The sequence below is a fragment of the Penicillium hispanicum genome, assembly GCF_028827665.1.
Source record: "Penicillium hispanicum strain IBT 35686 chromosome Unknown utg000003l_segment0_segment0, whole genome shotgun sequence".
In the NCBI taxonomy this organism is placed as follows: Eukaryota; Fungi; Ascomycota; class Eurotiomycetes; order Eurotiales; family Aspergillaceae; genus Penicillium; species Penicillium hispanicum.
In genome coordinates, this window is record NW_026623195.1 from 2,774,168 (window position 1) to 2,795,821 (window position 21,654).

Here is a 21,654-nt window from a genome sequence, read left to right on the forward strand (position 1 = left end):
ACACGACGACCAAGAATACCTAACCGTCTAATCCCAGCAATCCCGACTTGATTCTAGAAAGTCACCATGGCTCAATCCTCCCACTGCTATCTCCCGCGCTTCGCCGCCGCGGTCGACGGGCCCAAACGGCCGGTTTCGATGAAGACGAAACTGTCGCCTTCCTACCATGCGATGCTCTTAACCGCATGGCACGAAGGACGTCTGGAGTCCGTTCTGCGGGCTACTTGGGCCCTGGTCTTGCATTACTATCTCCGCACCGAGGATATTTGCTTCGGTTATCAGCACATTGACGGCGACTCTGTTCCCTCTCGACACCATGTACAGCGGTCGAGTGTCGCCAACTTGTCGACGGTCCGACTGGCAGTCGACGAGAATGACTCCATCAAGGCAATTGTAGATAAAGTCTGGAGAAACGATGCATCCGAATCACAGCTCGATGGTTCGGGGAGCCCGGAGGACGCTTCCGACGGTTACTTGCCGTTCAACACCATCTTGATGCTGCGCACATATCGCAAGGCGACTAATTCGCCTTCGCCCTCTCAATCTATCCTGGCAACCACTCTCCCAGACCAGGTATGTCGGCGATGCAGTCCGATGCCGATGTATAGCTCGGAATGTTGTTTCGTTGAATTTTCTTTTCGCTAACATTGATTCACTCACAGTGCCAAGTTCGTCTCCATGTGAAAGTGCTGCGTCGCGAAGTCAACATTTTCCTGGAATGGCGCAACGGCGACATGTCTGGGGAGCAGATGAAGAGTGTTGCCAACATCTTCGAGCAGATGGTTGCCAAAGTCCTTTCATCCGAGAGCACCGCTATTACCCAGCTTAATTTGTTCTCGGAGAATGACTGGCAGCGTATCCGCAAATGGAACTCTAAGACTCCCCAGCTCTACGACCGCTGCATTCACGACGCTATCCATGATCAAGCAGTCAGTGGGCCGGGGCGGGAGGCCGTGTGCGCGTGGGATGGAATTTTGACATTTGGCGAGCTGGACGAGTTGGCATCCAAGCTCGCGTGCCACCTGCGCATGCAGGGCGTTGGCCCCGAGTCGCGCGTGGCGCTGTGTTTCGATAAATCGGTGAGTCGTGGGCGGGTGTCGCGGTGCTGGTAAGTGTAGCGGGACGATCGCTAACGGGCCGCAGAAATGGAACATTGTTGCAATGCTTGGCGTGATGAAGGCCGGGGGTGCTTTCGTGCCATTGGACCCAACCCACCCGACCTCGCGTCTGCAACGTCTGATCGAGTCCGTGAAGGCCTCGGTTGTGCTGTGCTCGCAGAGCCGCGCTGACTACCTCCGGCCTATTGTCGAGACTTTAATTCCGCTGTGCGACGACACTTTGGATAGCTTGTCGGCCCCTGCCGATGGCGTCGATCTTGCATCGGGTGTCACCAGCCAGAATGCGGCGTATGTGCTGTTTACATCCGGATCTACGGGAGAGCCGAAGGTATGTTTTGCGATGCAGCGACCGTCGAGGGGAGCACGAGGGCTAACGCTGTGCAGGGCACCCTGTTGGAGCACCGCGCGTTCCTGTCGAGTGCGATGGTCCATGGACCAGGGCTCCAGATCTTCCGTGAGTCGCGAGCGCTTCAGTTCGCCGCACACACTTTTGACGCCAGTCTGGCCGAGTCATTAACCCCGCTGATCCACGGGGCGTGTGTCTGCATTCCCAGCGAGGAGGCCCGGCTAAATGGCATCGTGTCCACCATTAATGAGATGCGCGTCGACCACGCTTGCTTTACCCCGTCATTCATCGGCTTTATTGAAATTGACAGCGTGCCCGGATTGAAAACTCTGGTTCTGGCCGGGGAGGCAATGTCACAGTCCCAGCTGGCGACGTGGTCCAAAATCAAACTGGTCAATGGTTATGGTCCAACCGAGGCCAGTGTCGCGTCCGTGCTGAACTCGAATGTTACACCTACCACCGACTGCAAGAACATTGGTCTGCCAGTCGGCGTCAGGACATGGCTGGTGAACCCTGAAAACCACGACGAGCTCGTCCCAGTCGGCTGTCCTGGTGAACTTCTCCTCGAAGGCCCTTCGCTCGCCCGATGCTACGTGAACAACCCCCAGAAAACGAACGAATCTTTCATTTACGACCCGCTCTGGACGAAATTTGATGCTGGTGGAGGCACGAACCGCAGATTCTATAAGACCGGCGATCTGGTGAGGTACAACTCGGACTCGGGCTCCCTCAACTACGTTGGTCGCAAAGACACCCAAGTCAAAGTGCATGGCCAGCGGATTGAACTAGGTGAAATCGAAAACCAATTAAGCAAAGACCCGCACGTTACGCATTGCTCTGTTCTCTTCCCCAAGTCGGGCTTTTCGAAAGGGCGGCTGGCCGCAATCATATCCTCCGCTGTGGTCAAACAGTCAGAAATCGACGTCGAGTCCCTGCAACTCATCTCTGCCGAGCAGAAGCAAAAGCTGGTTCCAGGTATCCGGGAGCGACTGTCAGCACGCCTGCCCACTTACATGGTCCCATCGGTCTGGTTGGGTGTCGAAGCTCTGCCTTTATTACCGTCCGGCAAACTCGATCGAAAGGGCATTGCGAACTGGGTTATGAGCATGGAGGCTGACCCCGATATTGTGAAGGGATCACTGGGTGCTCTGGGTGAAGCAGAGGTGTTTCAGCCAGCCAACGAGACTGAAGAGGCGCTGGCCGCCGTCTACAGCCGTGTACTCAATCTTCCCCAGAACTATGTCAGGCTCGATGAGGGCTTCCTCGCTCTCGGCGGTGACTCGATTGCTGCCATGACTTGCATTGGCCTGTGCAAGAAGTATGGCATCGGTCTCTCCGTCCAGGATATGCTGCGTAGCAAATCTATCCGAGACCTCGCGACCCGCGCAAAGGCAATCGAGCATCTAACTACCTATCAGGAAACAGTGGATGAGCCTTTCTCACTCTCTCCTATTCAGGTCCTTCACTTCGGTGTTCGGAAGGAGGGTCAGGGTCACTTCAACCAAGGTATCGTCACACGCTTGAGCAAGCCTCTGGACGAACGGACACTCCTGACGGCCCTTGAAACGCTTGTCTCACGCCACTCCATGCTCCGCGCGCGCTTCGAGAATACCGGTCATGCAACAGCACGAAATCAACGAATTACAAATGATGTGAAGGGCTCATACCGCTGGCGCACTCACACAGTCGGTACCATGGAAGATGTGAAAGTCCACGTCGCCAACAGTCAATCTTCCATCAACTGCTTCTCCGGCCCGTTGTTGGGGGTTGACTACTTCCGGTTCAAGAACAAGGATAAACTTGATGTATTGTCCATGACGGCGCATCACCTGGTCGTTGATATCGTTTCTTGGCGTATTATACTCGAAGACCTGGAAGAGTTGGTGACGAACCCGGAGAAGTCGACTAACGACAATGGCTCGCTCCCTTTCCAGACCTGGTGTCGCTTGCAGGCAGAGCACTGCCAGACCCTCGTCGAAGAAGGCAAAATCTCAACTGAGGAGCTACCCACCCCTGACTTCGGATACTGGGGACTCAAGAGTAGCCAGACAACGTATGGCGATGTCGATGTTGCATCATTCGAAATTGACGAGGCCCACACTATCGCTATTCTATTGGAGTGCCATAAGGCTCTAAACACTGAGCCAATTGACATTTTCCTGGCTTCGATGCTTCACTCATTCGGTCGTTCTTTTACCGATCGGTCTCTGCCTGTTATCTACAATGAAGGGCATGGCAGAGAGGTCTGGGACCCGTCTATCGATATCTCCCACACTGTAGGATGGTTTACTATCCTGCACCCGATCTTTGCGGAAAGCTTCAAGGCCGACAGCCCGATTGATACATTGATCCAAGTGAAGGATCTGCGCCGCCGGGTCTCTGATAACGGGCGTGCAGATTTTGCCGCTCGCGTCCTGCCTGAAGGACCCAAGAGCAGCCAACATCCTCATCCCTTCGAAATTTCTTTCAATTATGTCGGCCAGCACCGTGATCTGCAGCGTCAAGATGGCCTCTTTCGACTCGTGGACCAGATGGCTGGCGAAGCTGGGCAGGGTGGAGATGCTGCCGACTTTGGTCGTAGCACGCCTCGGTTCGGCCTGTTCGAGATCTCGGCCGTCGTTGCTGGGGGAAAGATTCGGTTCACATTCTCCTTTAACAGGTTTATGAAGCACCAGAACCGCATCCATGATTGGGTTTTCAACTGCCAGAAGGAACTTGTGTCTATTTCCGACCAGCTGACTATGATGGCGCCTCGCCTGACGCTCAGCTCCTTCCCTATGCTATCCTTGACTTATGACAGCTTAGAGAAGCTGGTTACGGACAAGCTCCCAGCTATTGGCATCAAGTCCCCAGAGCTGATTGAGGACATTTATCCCTGCTCTCGGATGCAGCAGGGTATCTTGCTGGGTCGAACGCGAGATAGCTCGTTTTACGCTGTTCACGATACTTTCGAAGTTCGGGGCACAGGTGCTACTGCGCCGAACCTTGAGCGGCTCGTCGAAGCATGGAAGCGGGTTGTATCGCACCACGCGATGTTACGAACTGTTTTCGTCGAGAACCTCACACCGCGCGATCCATTCTGCCAAGTGGTACTCAAGGAGCACGATGCTACTCCGGTTCTGCTGGAACACGTTGTTGATGATGATGTCTTTGCCGTGTTTGACGCTCAGGAGCCAAAGGATTACAGCGAAATGAAGCCTGCTTACCGGTTCAGCATCTGCCACACAACTACTGGACGTTTCTTCTGCCGGCTTGAGTTGAGTCACGCTGCCATGGATGGCAACTCCATCTCAATTATTCTGCGCGACCTGCAGCTTGCCTACGCTGGTCGATTGGAAGAAAGTCGCCAGCCCCTGTTCAAGGAATACATCAGTTATCTCAAAGACGCCCCACAACAGGCCAGTATTGAATACTGGCGGTCCTATCTGTCTGATGCGAAGCCTTGTTTGTTCCCAGTTATGACTGATGGCAAGCTCGCTGGGGAGAAGAACCTCCGCTCCATTCCGGTAAACTTTACGTCTCTCACCCAGCTGCAAACTGTATGCGAGAAGAAGGGCATAACGTTGTCAAACGTGTTCAATGCGGCCTGGGGTATGACCTTGCGGCTTTTTTCTGGCAGGGACGATGTCAGCTTCAGCTACATGGCTTCTCTTCGCGATGTTCCTGCCGATGGTGTGCAGTGGGTTGTCGGACCTGTAATCAACCTGATGATTTGCCGGATGAAGATCTCAGGAAGTACCCTTTTGAGTGACGTGCTGAAGCAGATCCAGGACGACTACATGGACAGCTTGGCACATCGCCACACTTCTTTAATTGACATCCAGCATGCTTTGAAGCTCTCCGATGCTAACTTGTTCAACTCGGGTGTCTCATACCGCCGTCTCCCAAGCGCAAAGGACGCGGTCAGCAGTGATATCGAGTGCGTCGAAGTTGGTTCTATCCATGACCCGGCCGAGTTCCCAATTTTCATCAACATCGAAGCCATGGATGCCAAGGCTCGCATCGAACTAAACTACTGGACCACCAGCCTGTCGGATGCCCAGGCCAGCAATGTCGCCAACACTTATGTGAAATATCTTGAGAGTATCTTGACACACGGAGACAGCGAGATCCGGCAGCTCGACAGTTTGAGCCAAATCAATAAGACTCAGATCCAGTCTTGGAACAGCACCATTCCCAAGCCCATCGAGAAGTGCGCCCACCAGGTTGTCCAGGACATGGCTGTCAGGAAGCCTGATAGTCTGGCTGTGACCGCTTGCGATGGTAGCCTGACCTACTCTAAGCTGGACCAGTATTCCTCGCGGCTTGCTAGCTATCTTGTGACGTTCGGTGTCGGACCGGGCAACTTGATCCCGATTTGCTTTGAGAAGTCTGTATGGAACGTTGTCGCCATGCTGGCCATTATGAAGGCCGGTGGTGGCTGCATCCCTGTCGACAGCCCCAAGACAATGACGCTGATTGATAGATGGGTCGTCGAAAACTCCGTTCAAGTGGCTCTTGCTTCGCCTGAAAAAGCCCAGGTGCTGGAGGAGACTGTTCCTTATGTGATTCCAGTGAGTGAATCACTTCTGGAATACCTGAACGATGAACCCCTACTTTCGACAGCGTCATTCTCCGATCCGGCCTATATTGCCTTCACGGCTGGTACTTCAAACCGGCCAAGGGCTGTCATCCTCGAGCACACGGCCGTCATGACCCGCGCTAGTGGCTTTGCGTCGTGTATGAACCTCACAGATGCTTCCCGCACACTCCAATTTGGTGGTCACACATCAGACTTGTTCCTGCTGGAGACATTTGGAACTTTCATTCGCGGTGGCTGTGTCTGCATTCCCGCTGACACCCAGCCGTCTACTCTCCCATCAACTATGAATGCTTTGCATGTAAATGCCGCGTGCATTACTCCGACCGTTGCCAGTTTCATGGCTCCAAAGGACGTCCCAGCCCTCAAAACACTTGGAATGGCAGGCGAGCTTGCTCCCGCCCACACTCTTGAGAAATGGCAGGCGGATGACCTTCAGCTTCGCACTGTTTATGGTTCAGCGGAAGCTGGCTACGCAGCCTGCCAGGGATATATGGACTCTGCAAGCCCCGTGGGAATGATTGGATTGGCTACTGGCTGTGTTTCTTGGGTTGTTGATCCCACAAATCATCATGCTCTCGCCCCCATTGGTGCCGTTGGCGAACTTGTCCTTGAAGGCCCTGCTCTTGGTCGTGGATATCTTGATAAGGAAGGCACTGCTGGCTACTTCTTCGAGAAGCCCAACTGGCTCCTCGAATTTTCGGATCCTTCTGATCAACATTCCTCCCAGCCTAGGAGATTCTTCAAGACTGGTGACTTGGTTCGCTATAACTCCGATGGCTCCATGGTCTTTGTTGGCAGACAGAACTCTCGAAATGAGTCGTGTCAGTGCTCCAGTCAGGTCGAGACCCAGGAGTGCATTGCCTCTCACTTCAATTCCAAGCGGGTGGCTGTCGTTGACACAATGTCATTCCCTGGCGATTTTGACCAATCTGGACGAGTCGCGGCGTTTGTTTGTGTTTCAGAAGGGCCAGAGGTAACTTTTGGCACTCGGGTCATCCAGAAGTCTGCCCCTGAATTGAAGACCATTATTGCTGGTCTGCACACCGATTTGAGCACCAAGCTTTCCGCGAGCAAGGTTCCGAGTATCTATATTCCCATCTCTGCACTCCCCCTCACTCCCTTCGGAAAAGTTAACTACCAGGCTCTGAAGACTGAGATTGAAAGCCTTCCCAGCGCTGCTGTCGCGTCTTTCGAGATAAAGGGCTGGACTGGGACAAAATCTGCTAACCGTGTTTCCCGGAAATCGATTTCTGAAACTAACATGACTTTCTGGAGAGAATATCTTGCTGATCTGGAGCCCTGCCACTTCCCGTCAATTGCCATGGAGCCGGAGGCAACTGGGTACTCAACTCGTACCCTAAACAAACAGACCCACAAGCTGCACGCCTTCAGCAAGATGTCGGGTGCTTCCGTGGAGACTCTTCTTCAACTTGCCTGGGGTCTTGTTCTTCGCTGCTACACCGGCTGCGATGACGTTTGTTTTGGATTCTCCTCGAAGCTCGATGATGTGGCGTCTGTATCTATCGTTCGCTTTTTCCTTAGCAATGATCGCAAGATATACGAGACTATGGCGAAGGCTAAGAGCGACTTGGAAAAGAGCAGACGAAACTTCGCTGATCTCGCTGTCATCAAGCACCAGCTTGGCTTCAAGGATGCCAGTGTTTTCAATACGCTCATGAGCTATTGCAAGACTTCCTCACTCCCCCAGGGAGAATCACGCGACTCTACCACTCCCAGCGACTACAAGGTAACTGTCGCCGCCGAGATCTCCAGCTCTGTTGCGGCGATTCATTTCAACTACTCTCGTGATACGCTTTCCACAACCCAGATCACCCATGTCATTGACACGTTCGATCACATCCTCGACGATATCATGGCGTCTGATCCGCGCAACCGAACCATCGGCAAAATCGACCTCTTCCCCGAAAGGTCTGCTCGCCAGATCAGCAGCTGGAATGCCGTCATGCCTCCTCGTGTAGAGAAATGTGCCGACGATCTCATCCAGCAGCAGGCCCTTCTTCACCCCCGTGCAGAGGCAATATGCTCATGGGACAAGAACTTCACGTACGGCCAGCTGGAAATTGTCTCCAGCCGCCTGGGTCGCTACCTGACCAGCATGGGAGTGAAGCCGGAAGTCTTCGTTGTTCTATGTTTTGAGAAGTCCGCATGGGCTATCGTCGCTCAGCTGGCCATTTTGAAGGCGGGCGGTGCTTTTGTTTCAATCGATCCTTCCCACCCCGACTCCCGCCTACAAATGCTGATTGAGGAAATTGGCGCCGATCTGGTTCTTTGCTCACCTATCCTCCACTTCAAGATGTCAAAACTGTGCAAGAAGGCATTCGCTGTGTCCCAGAACTCCATTTCTCAGCTTCCCGAATCCCCCCTCTCTCTGCCTGGTATCCGGCCTACGCCGTTCAATGCGGCCTACGCCATTTTTACTTCTGGTACAACAGGAAAGCCCAAGGCCACCGTCGTCGAACATCTTGCTCTCAGTACGACCGCCATTGCAATGACTGATGCCCTACACATGAATTCGGGAACCCGTGCTCTTCAGTTCTCCAACTATACCTTCGACGTCAGCGTTTTGGAGATAATGATGACCCTGATGACGGGTGGCTGTGTTTGTGTCCCCAGCGAGGAGGAGCGCATGAACAACTTGGGAGGTGCCATCCGCCGCATGGAAGCCAATTACATGGCATCCCCTCCGGCCATTGTCAACACACTGGAACCCAAGACCGTCCCGACCCTGAAAACTATCATCACTGGCGGTGAAAAGATGCCCGCCAACCACATTGACCGCTGGGCTGATAGGTTCGTCATCAATGCCTACGGTCCCTCCGAAGCTACAGTTGTTGCCACAGTTGGTGTCAAGGTTGATTGGGATGGAAATCGCGTCAACGATGACCCTACCTCCATTGGACTTGCTGCTAACTGCAGAGTGTGGATCGTTGACCCTAACGACTATAACCGAATTCTTCCAGTTGGAGCTGTTGGGGAAATGTTGCTGGAGGGAAGCAACATTGCACGAGAGTATCTTGGAAACCCGGAGAAAACCCGAGCCGCCTTCGTTGAAGATCCTCTGTGGTCCCACCATCGCGGCTTGCTCGGAGTTTTCAAGCGAAACGACCGCATGTATCGCACTGGTGATCTTGTGCGGTATAACAGTGACGGTACCCTTGCTTTCATCTCCCGGAAGGACACCCAAATCAAGTTCAACGGCCAACGCATCGAACTCGAGGAGATCGAGCACCAATGCCTCCGTTGCCTGCCAGAGGGATGCCAAGTGGCGGTTGACGTGGTTGTTCCTGAGGAACGTACGGTGGCAAAGGGCTTGGCTGCCTTCTTCACGGTTCACGATCAGGAATCCCAGGGTGGTAGCAATGATCAATTTATCCCAACCATCCCTGGAGCCGATCCCCTTCTTTTGCCCATCTCAGTGTCCAACACGGACATGATTCAGAAACTGAAGAGCTCGTTGCCAGACCTTCTCCCACAGAGCATGATGCCCCGTCTGTTCTTCCCTCTCCGCAACTTGCCTTTTACTTCCTCTGCCAAAATTGACCGGAGGCGCCTCCGCGCCATGGTCCAGACTCTGTCCAAAGACACGCTCAAGTCCTACATAACCTTTAACACCGGAGAAAAGAAGGCAGATGCCTCGTCAGATGGGGTTGAAGCGAAGCTGCGAGTTCTCTGGGAGAAGACTTTGGATCTTGAGTCTGGCTCAGTTACGAACGAGGACAGCTTCTTCGCGCTTGGTGGTGACTCTTTCTCAGCCATGAACCTCGTTGGAGCTGCTCAGGCACAGGGTATCTCGCTCAATGTTGCAACAATCTTCAAGGCTCCGGTCCTAATTGACATGGCGAGAAGCTGCTCATCTTCTTCCGCTACGCCTCTCCCAAAGAAAGTCACCGTGGAGCCTTTCTCTCTCATTCCCTCCTCAGTCAATCGAGAGGAAGTTATTGAGGAAATCATTGAGAACTGTACTGTTTCGCGAGAGAGGATCGCGGACGTGTATCCATGCAGTGCTGTTCAGGAAGGCCTTTTAACACTGTCCGTCAAGCACCACGGTGCTTATGTTGCCCAGCCGGCATTCCGTCTTGCTGCTGGCGCGGACCTCAATCGCTTCAAAGCTGCCTGGGACCAGACCGTCGCGGACCTGGACATACTTCGAACTCGCATTGTCCACACCGAGGGTATGAACTTCGCCCAAGTTGTGCTCAAGGAAGATCCAATTTCCTGGGCCCACGCGGAGTCTTTCGGTCAACTTCCCAACGACACTCTTGAACTGCCGAAGCACAATGGTGCCCCTCTTACTGGATATGCCATTGTTCAGCCCCGAGGCTCGTCTTCTACCTACTTTGTGTGGTCCGTTCACCATGCCCTCTACGATGGATGGAGCATCCCACTTGTCTTCCGGACGTTTGAAGAAAACTACAATGCTGTCCAGGACAAGCAGCCTGGTACTGCCTACAACCTCTTCATTGAGTACCTGAGCAAGAAAGATATGAACGAATCCGACACTTTCTGGAAGACCTACCTTGCCGACATGTCAAGCACACCATTCCCTCACAACAAGAACTCAGTCCCCGATGCAGTTCGCGCGGGCAACACACAACACCATCGTATGGACATCTCGCGGCCCGCCAACAGCATCGACTTCACTTTGCCTGTGCTTCTGCGTGCCGCTTGGGCGATTGTGGTCGCCGCTCATACTGGTTCCGGAGATGTGTGCTTCGGTGAAACGCTATCCGGCCGTAACATTGATCTCCCGGGAGTCGGTGATATCGCCGGTCCTGTCCTGACAACTGTCCCGACAAGAATCCATGTCGACAGTGACATGTGCATCGCACAGTACCTGGAGAAAATTCATCAGTCCACCACTGATATGATCCCCCATCTCCACTCGGGCTTGCAGCGAATCCGTCAGCTCAACAATGATACATCTTCTGCTTGCAACTTCCAGAACCTCCTGGTGATTCAGCCGAGTGAGGGTCAACTGAACGAGAAGATTTGGATTGATGAGAAGCGTGAGACCAGCGAGGACTTCTTTACTCACCCTCTTGTTCTGGAATGTGGTATTTCGAAGACAAGCATTTCCTTCACTGCGCACCACGACGAGCTTGTCATCAGTGGGTGGCAGACGAAGCGCCTGGCTGAACAGTTCGCCCATGTCCTGAAGCAGCTGATGTCGATTCCAAAGGCAAGTTCCGGGAAGATCACGGACCTGGAGATGGCGAGTCCCGAAGACAAGACTATTCTGTCGGACTGGAACAAGCGGACTCCTCTTGCCATTGAAAGATGCGTTCACGAATTCATCCATGAGAAGACAAAGGAGACGCCGAACGCCCCTGCCGTTTGCGCTTGGGACGGTGATCTTACATACAGTGAGTTCTGGGACCTCGCATCGTCATTCGCCAACTACCTTGTGTCTCGCGGTGTTGGACCTGAGGTTTTCGTTCCTGTGTGCTTGGACAAGTCTGCCTGGGCGATGGTGACTTTGATCAGTGTGTTGATCGCAGGCGGTGCTTATGTTCCACTTGACCCTCATCACCCAACCTCCCGCCACGAAGAGATCCTGGCAGATGTTGGTGCCAACATGATTTTGTGCACACCTAACTATACCAACCGGTATACCAGGGTTGTCAAGACTGTCATTCCCATCAGCCGGGAGACTTTGAAGGCCTACGGCTCACTCAACGCCCCTGCCCGACTTCACACCCAAGTGACCCCTGCCAACATGGCTTACGCCCTTTTCACTTCCGGAAGTACTGGCCGTGCCAAGGGAATCATTGTCGAGCACCGAAATGTTGTGAGCAGCATCATGTCATTTGCCCCAATGACCGAAATGGACGCAACTTCCAGGGTGTTCCAGTTCGCGTCTCTTACTTTCGATGCGGCTATCATGGAAACTCTGGCTATCCTGATGGTTGGTGGTTGTATATGTGTTCCCAGTGAGGATGAACGTCTCAATGATGTCTCCGGTGCCATCCGACGCATGCAAGTCAACTGGACTTTCCTCACGCCTTCCATTGCCAGCATCATTGAGCCAGCATCTGTTCCCTGCTTGAAGATTATGGTTTGCGGTGGTGAGAAGTTGTCCAACGAGGTCATCAGCAAGTGGGCGAATGCTGTGAAATTCATGAATGGCTATGGTCCCACGGAGACCTGCGTCTTTGCTGTCATGGACACCAACGTGGCCGCAACCAGGGATCCCGGCCGTATCGGATACGGCATTCCCAGCACCCTCACTTGGATTGTCGATCCAGACAACCACCACCGCTTGGCTCCTCTCGGTGCCGTCGGAGAACTGGCTCTAGAGGGTCTGTCATTGGCCCGCGAGTATCTCAAGAACCCCGAGAAGAATGCTGAGGCTTTCGTTAACAATCCTGCGTGGGCCAAGGATTTCGAATCTCGTCTTCCCTACCCGCGGAGAATCTACAAAACCGGCGATCTCTGCTACTACAACCCCGATGGCTCCGTTGAGTATATCAGTCGCAAGGATCACCAAGTCAAGTTGCATGGCCAGAGGATGGAACTCGGTGAAATCGAGCATCGAATCCATGGCAACCCGCTTGTTCGCCACGCCGTTGTCATTCTGCCCAAGACAGGACCCCTCAAGCAGCGTCTTGTTACTGTCATGTCCCTTAACAAGATCTCTGCTGATAACAAACTGATTTCGGACAAGCCTTGCGAGCTTGTTGATCAGGAGGACCTCGAGAAAACCGGTCTGAATGGCTTGATTGAAGTTCAGAAGAGTCTTGAAGGCCAACTTCCGGTGTACATGGTCCCCCAGACGTGGGCCTTGATCAAGAAACTTCCTATGCTAGTTTCTGGCAAGCTAGATCGCAAGAAGATCACTGCCTGGCTTGAGAACATCGATGATGGCTCTTACGAGCGCATCATGCAGGACTACGACCAAATGAAGCGCGGTCCCAGCGAGAAGCCGCAGGAACAAGAGAAGGATGGCTCGCTTGCCATCATCAGGGAGATCTTCTCGCAGGTATTGAACGTGTCATTGCAGAAGGTCAATGTCGACCGGTCTTTCGTCAGCTTGGGTGAGTTTACAATGAAACCTAGTTCCAGTCCAAAGGTGGCGCGATGCTAACAAATTCGACCAGGCGGCGATAGTATCACTGGCATGGCCGTGATCTCCCGGGCCCGGAAACAGGGTCTTGTCGTGACTCTCAACGACATCCTTCAGAGCCGATCTGTCAAGGAACTGGCTCAAACTGCTAGTTCCAAGGCTCCAGTCGTCGCTCATCGCGAAGAGAAGACTGGACAGGGTTTCGGCCTTTCTCCTGTCCAGAAGCTTTACATGCACTGCTCTACATCATTCAAGGGCGCAGCACGGTTCAACCAGAGCATCACCGTTCGCATTTCGCGCCGGGTTGAAGGCGAGGTTTTGCGACGTGCCATCAAGGCTGTCACTACTCAGCACCCGATGTTCCGGGCTCGCTTCAGTAAGGACAGCAGCGGAATTTGGCAGCAGAAAGCTTCAGCTGTGCGTTTATCCGTCCTTCCCGGACTTATAAAGCTTGCTAACATTTGTGAACAGGAGGTTGATGAGTCGTACCGATTCCGAGTGCACTCAGTCAGCGATACACGCGCCATGGTGCCCAAGATGGCCGAGAGCCAGTCTTGTCTCGATCCACTGAATGGCCCCATCTTCGCTGCCGATCTGTTTAACCTTCGCACTGGTGGCCAGGTCTTATTCCTAGTTGCTCACCATCTGTGCGTTGACATGGTCTCCTGGCGCATCATTCTGTCTGATCTGGAAGAGCTGGTTCTCTCTGGCTCCCTCTCCGATGAGAAGGCACTCTCTTTCCAGACCTGGTGTGCCATGCAGTTGGAGCGAGCCAAAACTGTGGATCTGTCCATCACCTTGCCCTTTACTCCCGAACAGCCCAATTTGCACTACTGGGGTATGAATGACTCACCCAACCTGTATGGCGACATCAAGATGGAGTCTTTTACCTTGAACGAGGAGATCACCAAGTACATTCTGGATGGCTGTCATGACGTTCTGAATACGGATACAGTTGATGTCCTCCTTGCCTCTATCGTTTATTCTTTCCGTCGGACATTCCCCGATCGCAAGGTACCGACTGTTTACAATGAAGGCCACGGTCGGGAGCCTTGGGATGCCAGCATTGACCTTTCGAGAACGGTCGGCTGGTTCACAACTATGGCGCCTCTACTCGCCGAGGGTGCGGAAGGTGAGTAACAACTAAACGCTCGGTTTGTTGACAACCAGGACTAATTTGCAATAGGTGGAATCATGGACACAATCAAGCGTGTCAAGGATACGCGTCGCAAGATTGCCGACAATGGCCGCCCTTACTTTGCTAAGAGCCTTCTTCAGTCCGATGCTGAGAATTTCCATGTCCCCCTCGAGGTCTTATTTAACTATCTCGGCCGACTCCAGCAACTGGAGCGCGCCGACTCATTGTTCCAACACCAAGGCAACGTATTTGACAGTTCAGACTTCACTGTCGCTGGCGACATGGGTCCAGAGACTGCCCGCTTTGCGCTGTTCGAGGTCTCTGCCATTGTTATCAAGGAGCGTCTCAATGTTGCATTCACCTACAATCGCAAGATGCAACGCGAAGGTCAGATCCGCCGCTGGATCTTGCAGTGCAAGCAAACCCTGGAGAAGGACGTCTCTGCCTTGAAGACGGCTCATCCTGAGCCCACTCTCAGTGACTACCCTCTACTGCCAATTAACTATAACGGCCTGAAGACGATGACCAACACAGCTTTCCGCAAGCTTGGAATCCGCAGCAAGACCGAGGTTGAGGACATTTACCCTTGCTCCCCAATGCAAGAAGGTCTTCTGCTCAGCCAACTTCGTGACCCCAGTGCCTACATGTTCCATACACTGTTTGAAGTCAAAGACGCGCGAACGGGCAAGGTTGATCCCGAGAGACTTGCACGATCATGGCAGGTTATCGTCCAACGTCATCCAGTTCTTCGAACCGTGTTCATCGACAGCAATTACAGCGGTGGATCATTTGACCAGCTGGTATTCAAGAAACTCGCCGACAACGTGCTCCGGGTCGAATGTGCTGAATCTCAAGTTGAAGAGAAACTGGCCGACGTCTCTCTTCGGGATCTCAACTCCACGCGACCAGCCAAGCTATCCCACCAATTGACCGTATGCAAGACCACCAGTGGACGCGTCTTCGTCAAACTTGAGATTAATCATGCTATCATCGATGGTGGTGGTGTTGACGTTCTGCTGCGTGACCTGGCAATGGCCTATGATCGTCGCTTGCCCGAAGGCGATGGGCCGCGTTTCAGCGATTACATCAAGTTCATCAGGACTCAAAGTCAGGGCAAGGCCCTTGATCATTGGAAGCAATATCTTGGCGGTGTTAAACCTTGCCACCTCATTCCCAGTGCCACATTCCAGACCCAGCGCGAGCTTAAGGGTGTTTTGATGAACTTCCAACGCTATGACGATCTTCTCAGCTTCTGTGAGCACAACTCAGTTACATTGGCCAACCTCACCTTATCCGCCTGGGCCATCGTCCTTCGACAATTCACTGGATCCGATGACGTTTGCTTTGGCTATTTATCTGCTGGTCGCGATGCGCCTGTCAACGGAATCCAAGATATGGTCGGCATTTTTATCAACATGCTCTGCTGCAGAGTCCAATTCTCTTCTCAGCAGACCCTGGCCGAAGTTTCCAAACATGTCAATGAAGACTACATTAGCAGTATTCCTCACCAAAGCTGCTCCCTTGCCAGCATTCAGCATGAGCTCGGGTGGCAGGGCCGTTCCTTGTTTAACACGACCCTTTCAATCCAGAATCATGGCGTTGCAGGCGGCTCCAAAGAGAAGGGGCTGTCCTTTCACTTGCAACATGCCCACGATCCTAGTGAGGTAGGAATCTCATTTATAGTTCTACCCTTCATATCAGCAGATCACTGACCATATCGTACAGTACGCCGTCACTGTCAATGTCGATACTTCTCGGGGCCATGAGGGCATTATGCTGCGGTACTGGAACGACGTTGTCTCCGACGAGCAGGCTCAAAGTCTCGTGGATGCCATTTCAAACGTTTTCAATAGCTTCATCGAATCTCCAGCCGCTTTGGTTTCTTCCTTGGAATTTGTCGGAAAGGGTCAGAAGGAGCAATCATCGGAATGGGATAACGCCCAGGTCACCTTCAATGAGAAGGCCAAGCCTGGGCTGGAGAATATTGATGGTGCTGCCATCGAAAAGATTGTTGATGATCGTGTACATGAGATAATTGGACAGTTGTTGAGGGAAGGTAAGCTCATGGTGCCGGGCGTGCAGACAGACAGCCTCGCTGGCTACGACAATTCTGTCGACGGTGCCAATTCGCCTTACCCATTGGATGGAATCCAAGGAGGAGCGGATGATTCGGGTGTCTGTTCGGCAACCTCACGATCGAGTGAGGAGGGGGTGTCTGCCGACGTGGAGAGAAAACTCTGGAATCTCTGGAGTACGGCGCTGGGTCTGTCACCTAACGTGGTCAGACACCAGGACAGCTTTTTCAAGCTTGGTGGTGACAGTATCACCGCCATGAAGATGGTCAGTGCTGCTCGTGAGGAGGGCCTCGTTCTCACCGTTGCGGATGTGTTCAACAATCCCGTCTTCGAGAACATGCTTGCCACTGTGCGCGCTGCCAATGTGACGCAGCAGAAACTCAACGTGGATCTTCAAACTTCCCACAAGGATGTCGATGGGTTTGAAAATAGCACTCCGACCACGCTCGCACCAACTCCATCTTCGGAGAGCATCACTGTCCTTAAGCCCAACAAGGCTGTGGATGACGCTTCGTTGCAGAGCGGTATCTGCCCCAAGATTGGTGTTTTCAAGGGTGGCATCGCGGATGTGCTCCCCGTTACTGACTTCCAGGCCATGTCGCTGACTGCGACGCTCTTCAAGTCACGATGGATGCTCAACTACTTCTTCCTTGAAGGAAATGGTACGCTTGACCTGAGACGTCTTCGTGAAAGCTGCTTGAAGGTGGTCGACGCATTTGACATTCTGCGCACCGTGTTTGTCTGCTTCCATGACCAGTTCTTCCAGGTCGTCCTACGCAAGATTCGTCCCAGTATCTTTGTGTATGAGACAGACCGCCCTCTCGATGAGTTTACGATGACTCTACAGCAGCGCGACCGTGAATATGGACCGCGAGAGGGTGAGCAGTATGTGCAGTTCTACGTTGTCAAGAAGAAGGAGAGCGACCAGCACCGCATCATGATCCGTCTGTCTCATACTCAGTACGATGGAGTGTGTCTGTCAAAGATCATGTCCGCAATCAAGCTTGGGTACGAGGGCAGCCCGCTCCCTCCAGTGACTCCTTACGCCAGCTATCTTCGCCAACTGCCTGGAACAATCGGCCCTGATCACTACAGCCACTGGTCCAACCTTCTAAGGGGCTCACAAATGACCCAGGTTGTTCGCAGAAAGGGAACTTCGATGTTCCAGAACATCGGCGCTTTCACTGAGATCCGCAAGACCATTGAGATCCCACCAACTGCCCTCGGAAATGTCACTGTCGCTACTGTGATGCAGGCTGCCTGGGCTATTACTCTTGCCAAGCTGTCTGCTCAGTCTGACGTGGTCTTCGGCCTCACAATCAGCGGTCGGAATGCTACGGTCCCAGGCATCGAAAATACTGTTGGTCCTTGTGTCAATGTGGTTCCTGTCCGGGTCCGATTTGATGAGAAATGGACTGCTCTGGACCTGTTCCGTTTCCTCCAGGACCAGCAAGTCTCCAACATGCCCTATGAGTCGCTTGGATTCCGGGAAATCATCAAGCAGTGCACTGACTGGCCCGCGTGGACCTACTTTACCACCTCCGTCTTCCACCAGAATGTCGACTACGAAGGATCTCTGGAGCTTGACAACACCAAGTATCGTATGGGTGGCGCGGGCGTCAATGACAACTTTGCGGACCTGACTATGGTCTCACGCCCAACAGATGAACGCAATCTCAGTGTTACCCTTGGCTACTCCGAGAAGGGTCCTATTCTCCCCTACTTTGCTGAAAAGATTCTCGACATGGTCTGTGAAATCGCAGAGTCACTTGTTGCCAATCCGTCTACTGCCCTACCCTCTCCAAGCATGCTGTGCTCTCTGCCGCCCCAGGTTGTCGATGACTTGCCTCGCACAACAGACGAACACTTCCTCAGCGCCCACCTGAAATCCCGCTCCATCGCAGAGCTTCTCGTCCACTCCGACATTCTGTCTCGCTCGTGGCACCAGGTTCTCCCCAGTCGCATCTCAAATGTCCAACCCGTCTCAGACAGTGGCGAGAAGCCGATGCCGCCAACCCCCTTCCAACTTGACTCTTCTTTCTTCGACCTTGGCGGTGACATCTTCAACATGGCGCAACTTACCTGGCTGCTCGAGCAAGAAGGCCTCAAGGTCCGCCTGGAAGATCTGCTTGAGCACCCGTCATTCTTGGGCCAGATGGCTGTCCTTGCTTTGCACAATGCAAAGCAGCAGGAAGACTACCCACCTGAATTCGCCAGTGGTGCTGTTTCGCCTGACCTTACGGCACCTCCTCCTGTTGAGAAGAAGAAGCCGTGGGAGAAGGCTGTGACGCTTGCCCGCAAGCTTACTCGACGAAACAACATGGTGTCCAGCCGTGCTTGATGCTCGGTTGGCTGGTGCAGTGCACTCCACATCGAGGACGCAAGATCCCAGGACAATACCAAGCAACCACACAAAAAGGGGAATGCAAAAATGGAAATGAAAAAAAAAAATCAAAAAAAACCGGAAGCCAAAAAAAGAAAAGAAAAAAAATGTCTTGTGTCTTGGGGGCTCGCTACACGCATTGGAAATGGAGTCTATCGTTGGCTATCTACATCTTATTCCTTCATCTTTCGTTCTCCGTGCATTTATTTTTCTCCCTCTCTCATGTCTCCTTTGTATTTATATGTTTATGGGCATGGATCTGGACAGACAGATCTGATGTCGGCCTTTCGCTTTCCTGTTCTCTCTTCTTTCCTTCGTTCTGCTGCGTCTATCTCTCGTTGCCTGTGTCTCCTTCAACTTCCTCTCTCTCCTTTGATGTCATCTTGATCTAATGGAAACTTGTCTCTCTCATTCTCTCTCATCGGCTGTAAGCTATCTGTAGTCCGACTATACCTCGGTAGAGTGTAACTAGTATGCGCTTGTCGAATCAGATGTCAGCTCGGCCCACGCGGCGGCCGGCCGATCTATCTTGCGGCGCTCCGACGTCGGGAGGGGCGAAGAATGAGTCAACCAACCGATTTCGATTTCTGATCTGACTCCGCCGAGCGCCCATTCCAATTGCGCAACCCTTGCCATTGCCTTGCGATCGACTTGTCTAGGCACGAGTACACTCCAATTGCACCAAATTGGCTATCATGGGGAGCAACCAGGCGGACGCAACTCCCACCGAGTCGCAACGATACCTCTCGACCCGAGGGGGCGACTACGGCGTGCGCAATCCTTGTACCCCACCTTGATTACGTTCGGCTAACTTGTATGTCTAGTTGACCTTCGAGACGGTAGTCCTGAAGGGTCTCGCTGCGGACGGTGGTCTCTTCCTGCCCCATGAGCTTCCAATCGCAGAGAACTGGGTACGAATACACGCGCTTGTGCGGCGAAGGCAGTTATCGCTAACAGCCTCCTACAGCAAAGCTGGAAAGACCTGTCCTACCCCGAGCTTGCATTCGAGATCTTCCGACTGTATATTTCACGCTCCGAGATCCCTGACGACGCCCTGAAGTCCATCATCGATCGCAGCTACTCAACATTCCGTGCGGAGGAGGTCGTGCCATTGGTTCGTCTGCAGGATGACAACTTGTACTTGCTAGAGCTCTTCCACGGTCCTAGCTATTCCTTTAAGGACTGTGCATTGCAGTTCCTGGGAAATCTGTTCGAGTTTCTTCTGACGCGCAAGAACGAAGGAAAACAAGGAAAGGGTATGTGGGCTCGATCGCATTTTACCTCGTGAGAGCTGGAATTGAGACCGAACTAACACCCTCCTAGACCGACACTTCCTCTCCGTTGTTGGGGCCACAAGTGGAGATGTACGTTTCTGACATGTTTTCCAGGTCTGGTTTTCCAGATACTAACCTTTCCATAGACTGGATCTGCAGCCATTTACGGTCTCCGGGGCAAGAAGGATGTTTCAGTCACCATTTTGCACCCGAAGGATCGCGTAAGCCCGATTCAAGAGGCGCAGATGACTACCTGTGTCGATGATAATGTCAACAACGTCGCTATTAAGGGCACGTTCGACGATTGCCAGGTATGCCCGCTCACTTCTGGCCTGGGCTTGTCGTCCCTCGGCAAATCGAGCCTATGAATCATCACATACTAATGATACCCATAGGATATCGTCAAGGCGCTGTTTGGCGATGCTGACGCCAATGAGCATCTGAAACTGGGTGCTGTGAACTCGATCAACTTCTCGAGAATCCTCGCTCAGATCGTCTTCTACTTCTATTCATACTTCTCGCTTGCCAGGAAGTCCCCATCGTTCAATGTCGGCGATAAAGTCCGGTTTGTGACCCCGACTGGTAACTTTGGTAACATTCTTGCGGGTTACTTCGCTACCAAGATGGGTCTCCCCGCAGACAAGTTGGTTGGTACGTTAATCCTCACATATCTCTATAATGTCAAATTTGTGCCTGCCACTAACATGATGCTATTGCTTTATTCAGTCGCAACGAATGAGTGAGTCAATACGAAGTTCACGCTATGAGAAAGGTGCAGGAATTGTTACTAACCCTTTCCCTAAAGAAACGATATCCTCCACCGGTTCTGGACCACTGGTCGCTACGAGAAGCAGCCCGCCTCTGATGGCACCGCAGAGGCCTGTAAGGAGACTTACAGCCCGGCAATGGACATCCTGGTCTCAAGCAACTTCGAGAGACTGATGTGGTTCCTCGCTAAAGGTATGTAATCCGGCCCGTCTACCCAATGGAATGGTGCTGATAATTTATGAAAGAGCACGCATTGGCGGAGGGCAAGGATGGCGAGGCCAGCAAAAAGCAAGCGAGCGAAGAAGTCGTCTCCTGGTATCAGTCATTGAAAGCCACCGGCGGCTTTGGGCCTGTATCCCAGGACATCCTCGAAAACGGCCGTCTCACCTTTGAGAGTGACCGGGTCAGCAACCCGCAGACTCTGGAGACTATCAAGTCCTGTTACGAACAGACTAAATACGTGCTCGATCCTCACACGGCCGTGGGAATCACCGTTGCCCAGCGCTCGCTGGCCCGCTCGCCTATTCACCACATCTCGCTGTCAACTGCCCACCCTGCCAAGTTTTCTGAGGTTGTTACGTCTGCTCTGAAGGGTGATGCTGGCTTCGACTTTGAGACTCAGGTGCTCCCCGACGAGCTGAAGGCTCTCTTGCACAAGGAGACGCGAGTGACGACCGTGGAGAATTCGTGGGAGGCAGTGCGGGAGATTCTCAAGCGCCAAGCCGAAGAGGTTATCAAGGCCCAAGGCAGCAATTGAGGGGGGGAGCCATGTCCAAATGCAGGATCGACGCAGATCTGATCTTGAAAAAAAAAATAAAACTTTTTGTTATTAATTAGTATGCATCATGTCATCATAGATGATTGACAAGTCTGGTCTATCCACAGC

The 21,654-nt window shown here is 52.9% G+C and overlaps 2 protein-coding genes across 2 annotated transcripts; both read left to right on the forward strand.

The window, feature by feature from the left end:
- Positions 1-66: 66 nt before the first annotated feature.
- nrps1 (uncharacterized protein) lies at positions 67-18,684 on the forward strand (the record flags this gene model as incomplete). The annotated part of the gene is made up of 8 exons (XM_056942659.1): positions 67-573; positions 663-1,079; positions 1,144-1,446; positions 1,503-13,101; positions 13,165-13,547; positions 13,602-14,262; positions 14,317-15,932; positions 15,994-18,684. The coding sequence occupies 8 exons, from the start codon at positions 67-69 to the stop codon at positions 18,682-18,684; spliced, it is 18,177 nt and encodes a 6,058-aa protein (XP_056802542.1).
- Positions 18,685-19,421: 737 nt separating this feature from the next.
- Positions 19,422-21,525, forward strand: N7459_003476 (threonine synthase THR4; the record flags this gene model as incomplete). The annotated part of the gene is made up of 9 exons (XM_056942660.1): positions 19,422-19,496; positions 19,551-19,637; positions 19,694-19,982; positions 20,050-20,090; positions 20,147-20,311; positions 20,396-20,651; positions 20,727-20,739; positions 20,806-20,960; positions 21,014-21,525. 9 exons carry the CDS (start codon positions 19,422-19,424, stop codon positions 21,523-21,525), a joined length of 1,593 nt encoding a protein of 530 aa, XP_056802543.1.
- Between the last annotated feature and the right edge of the window lie 129 nt (positions 21,526-21,654).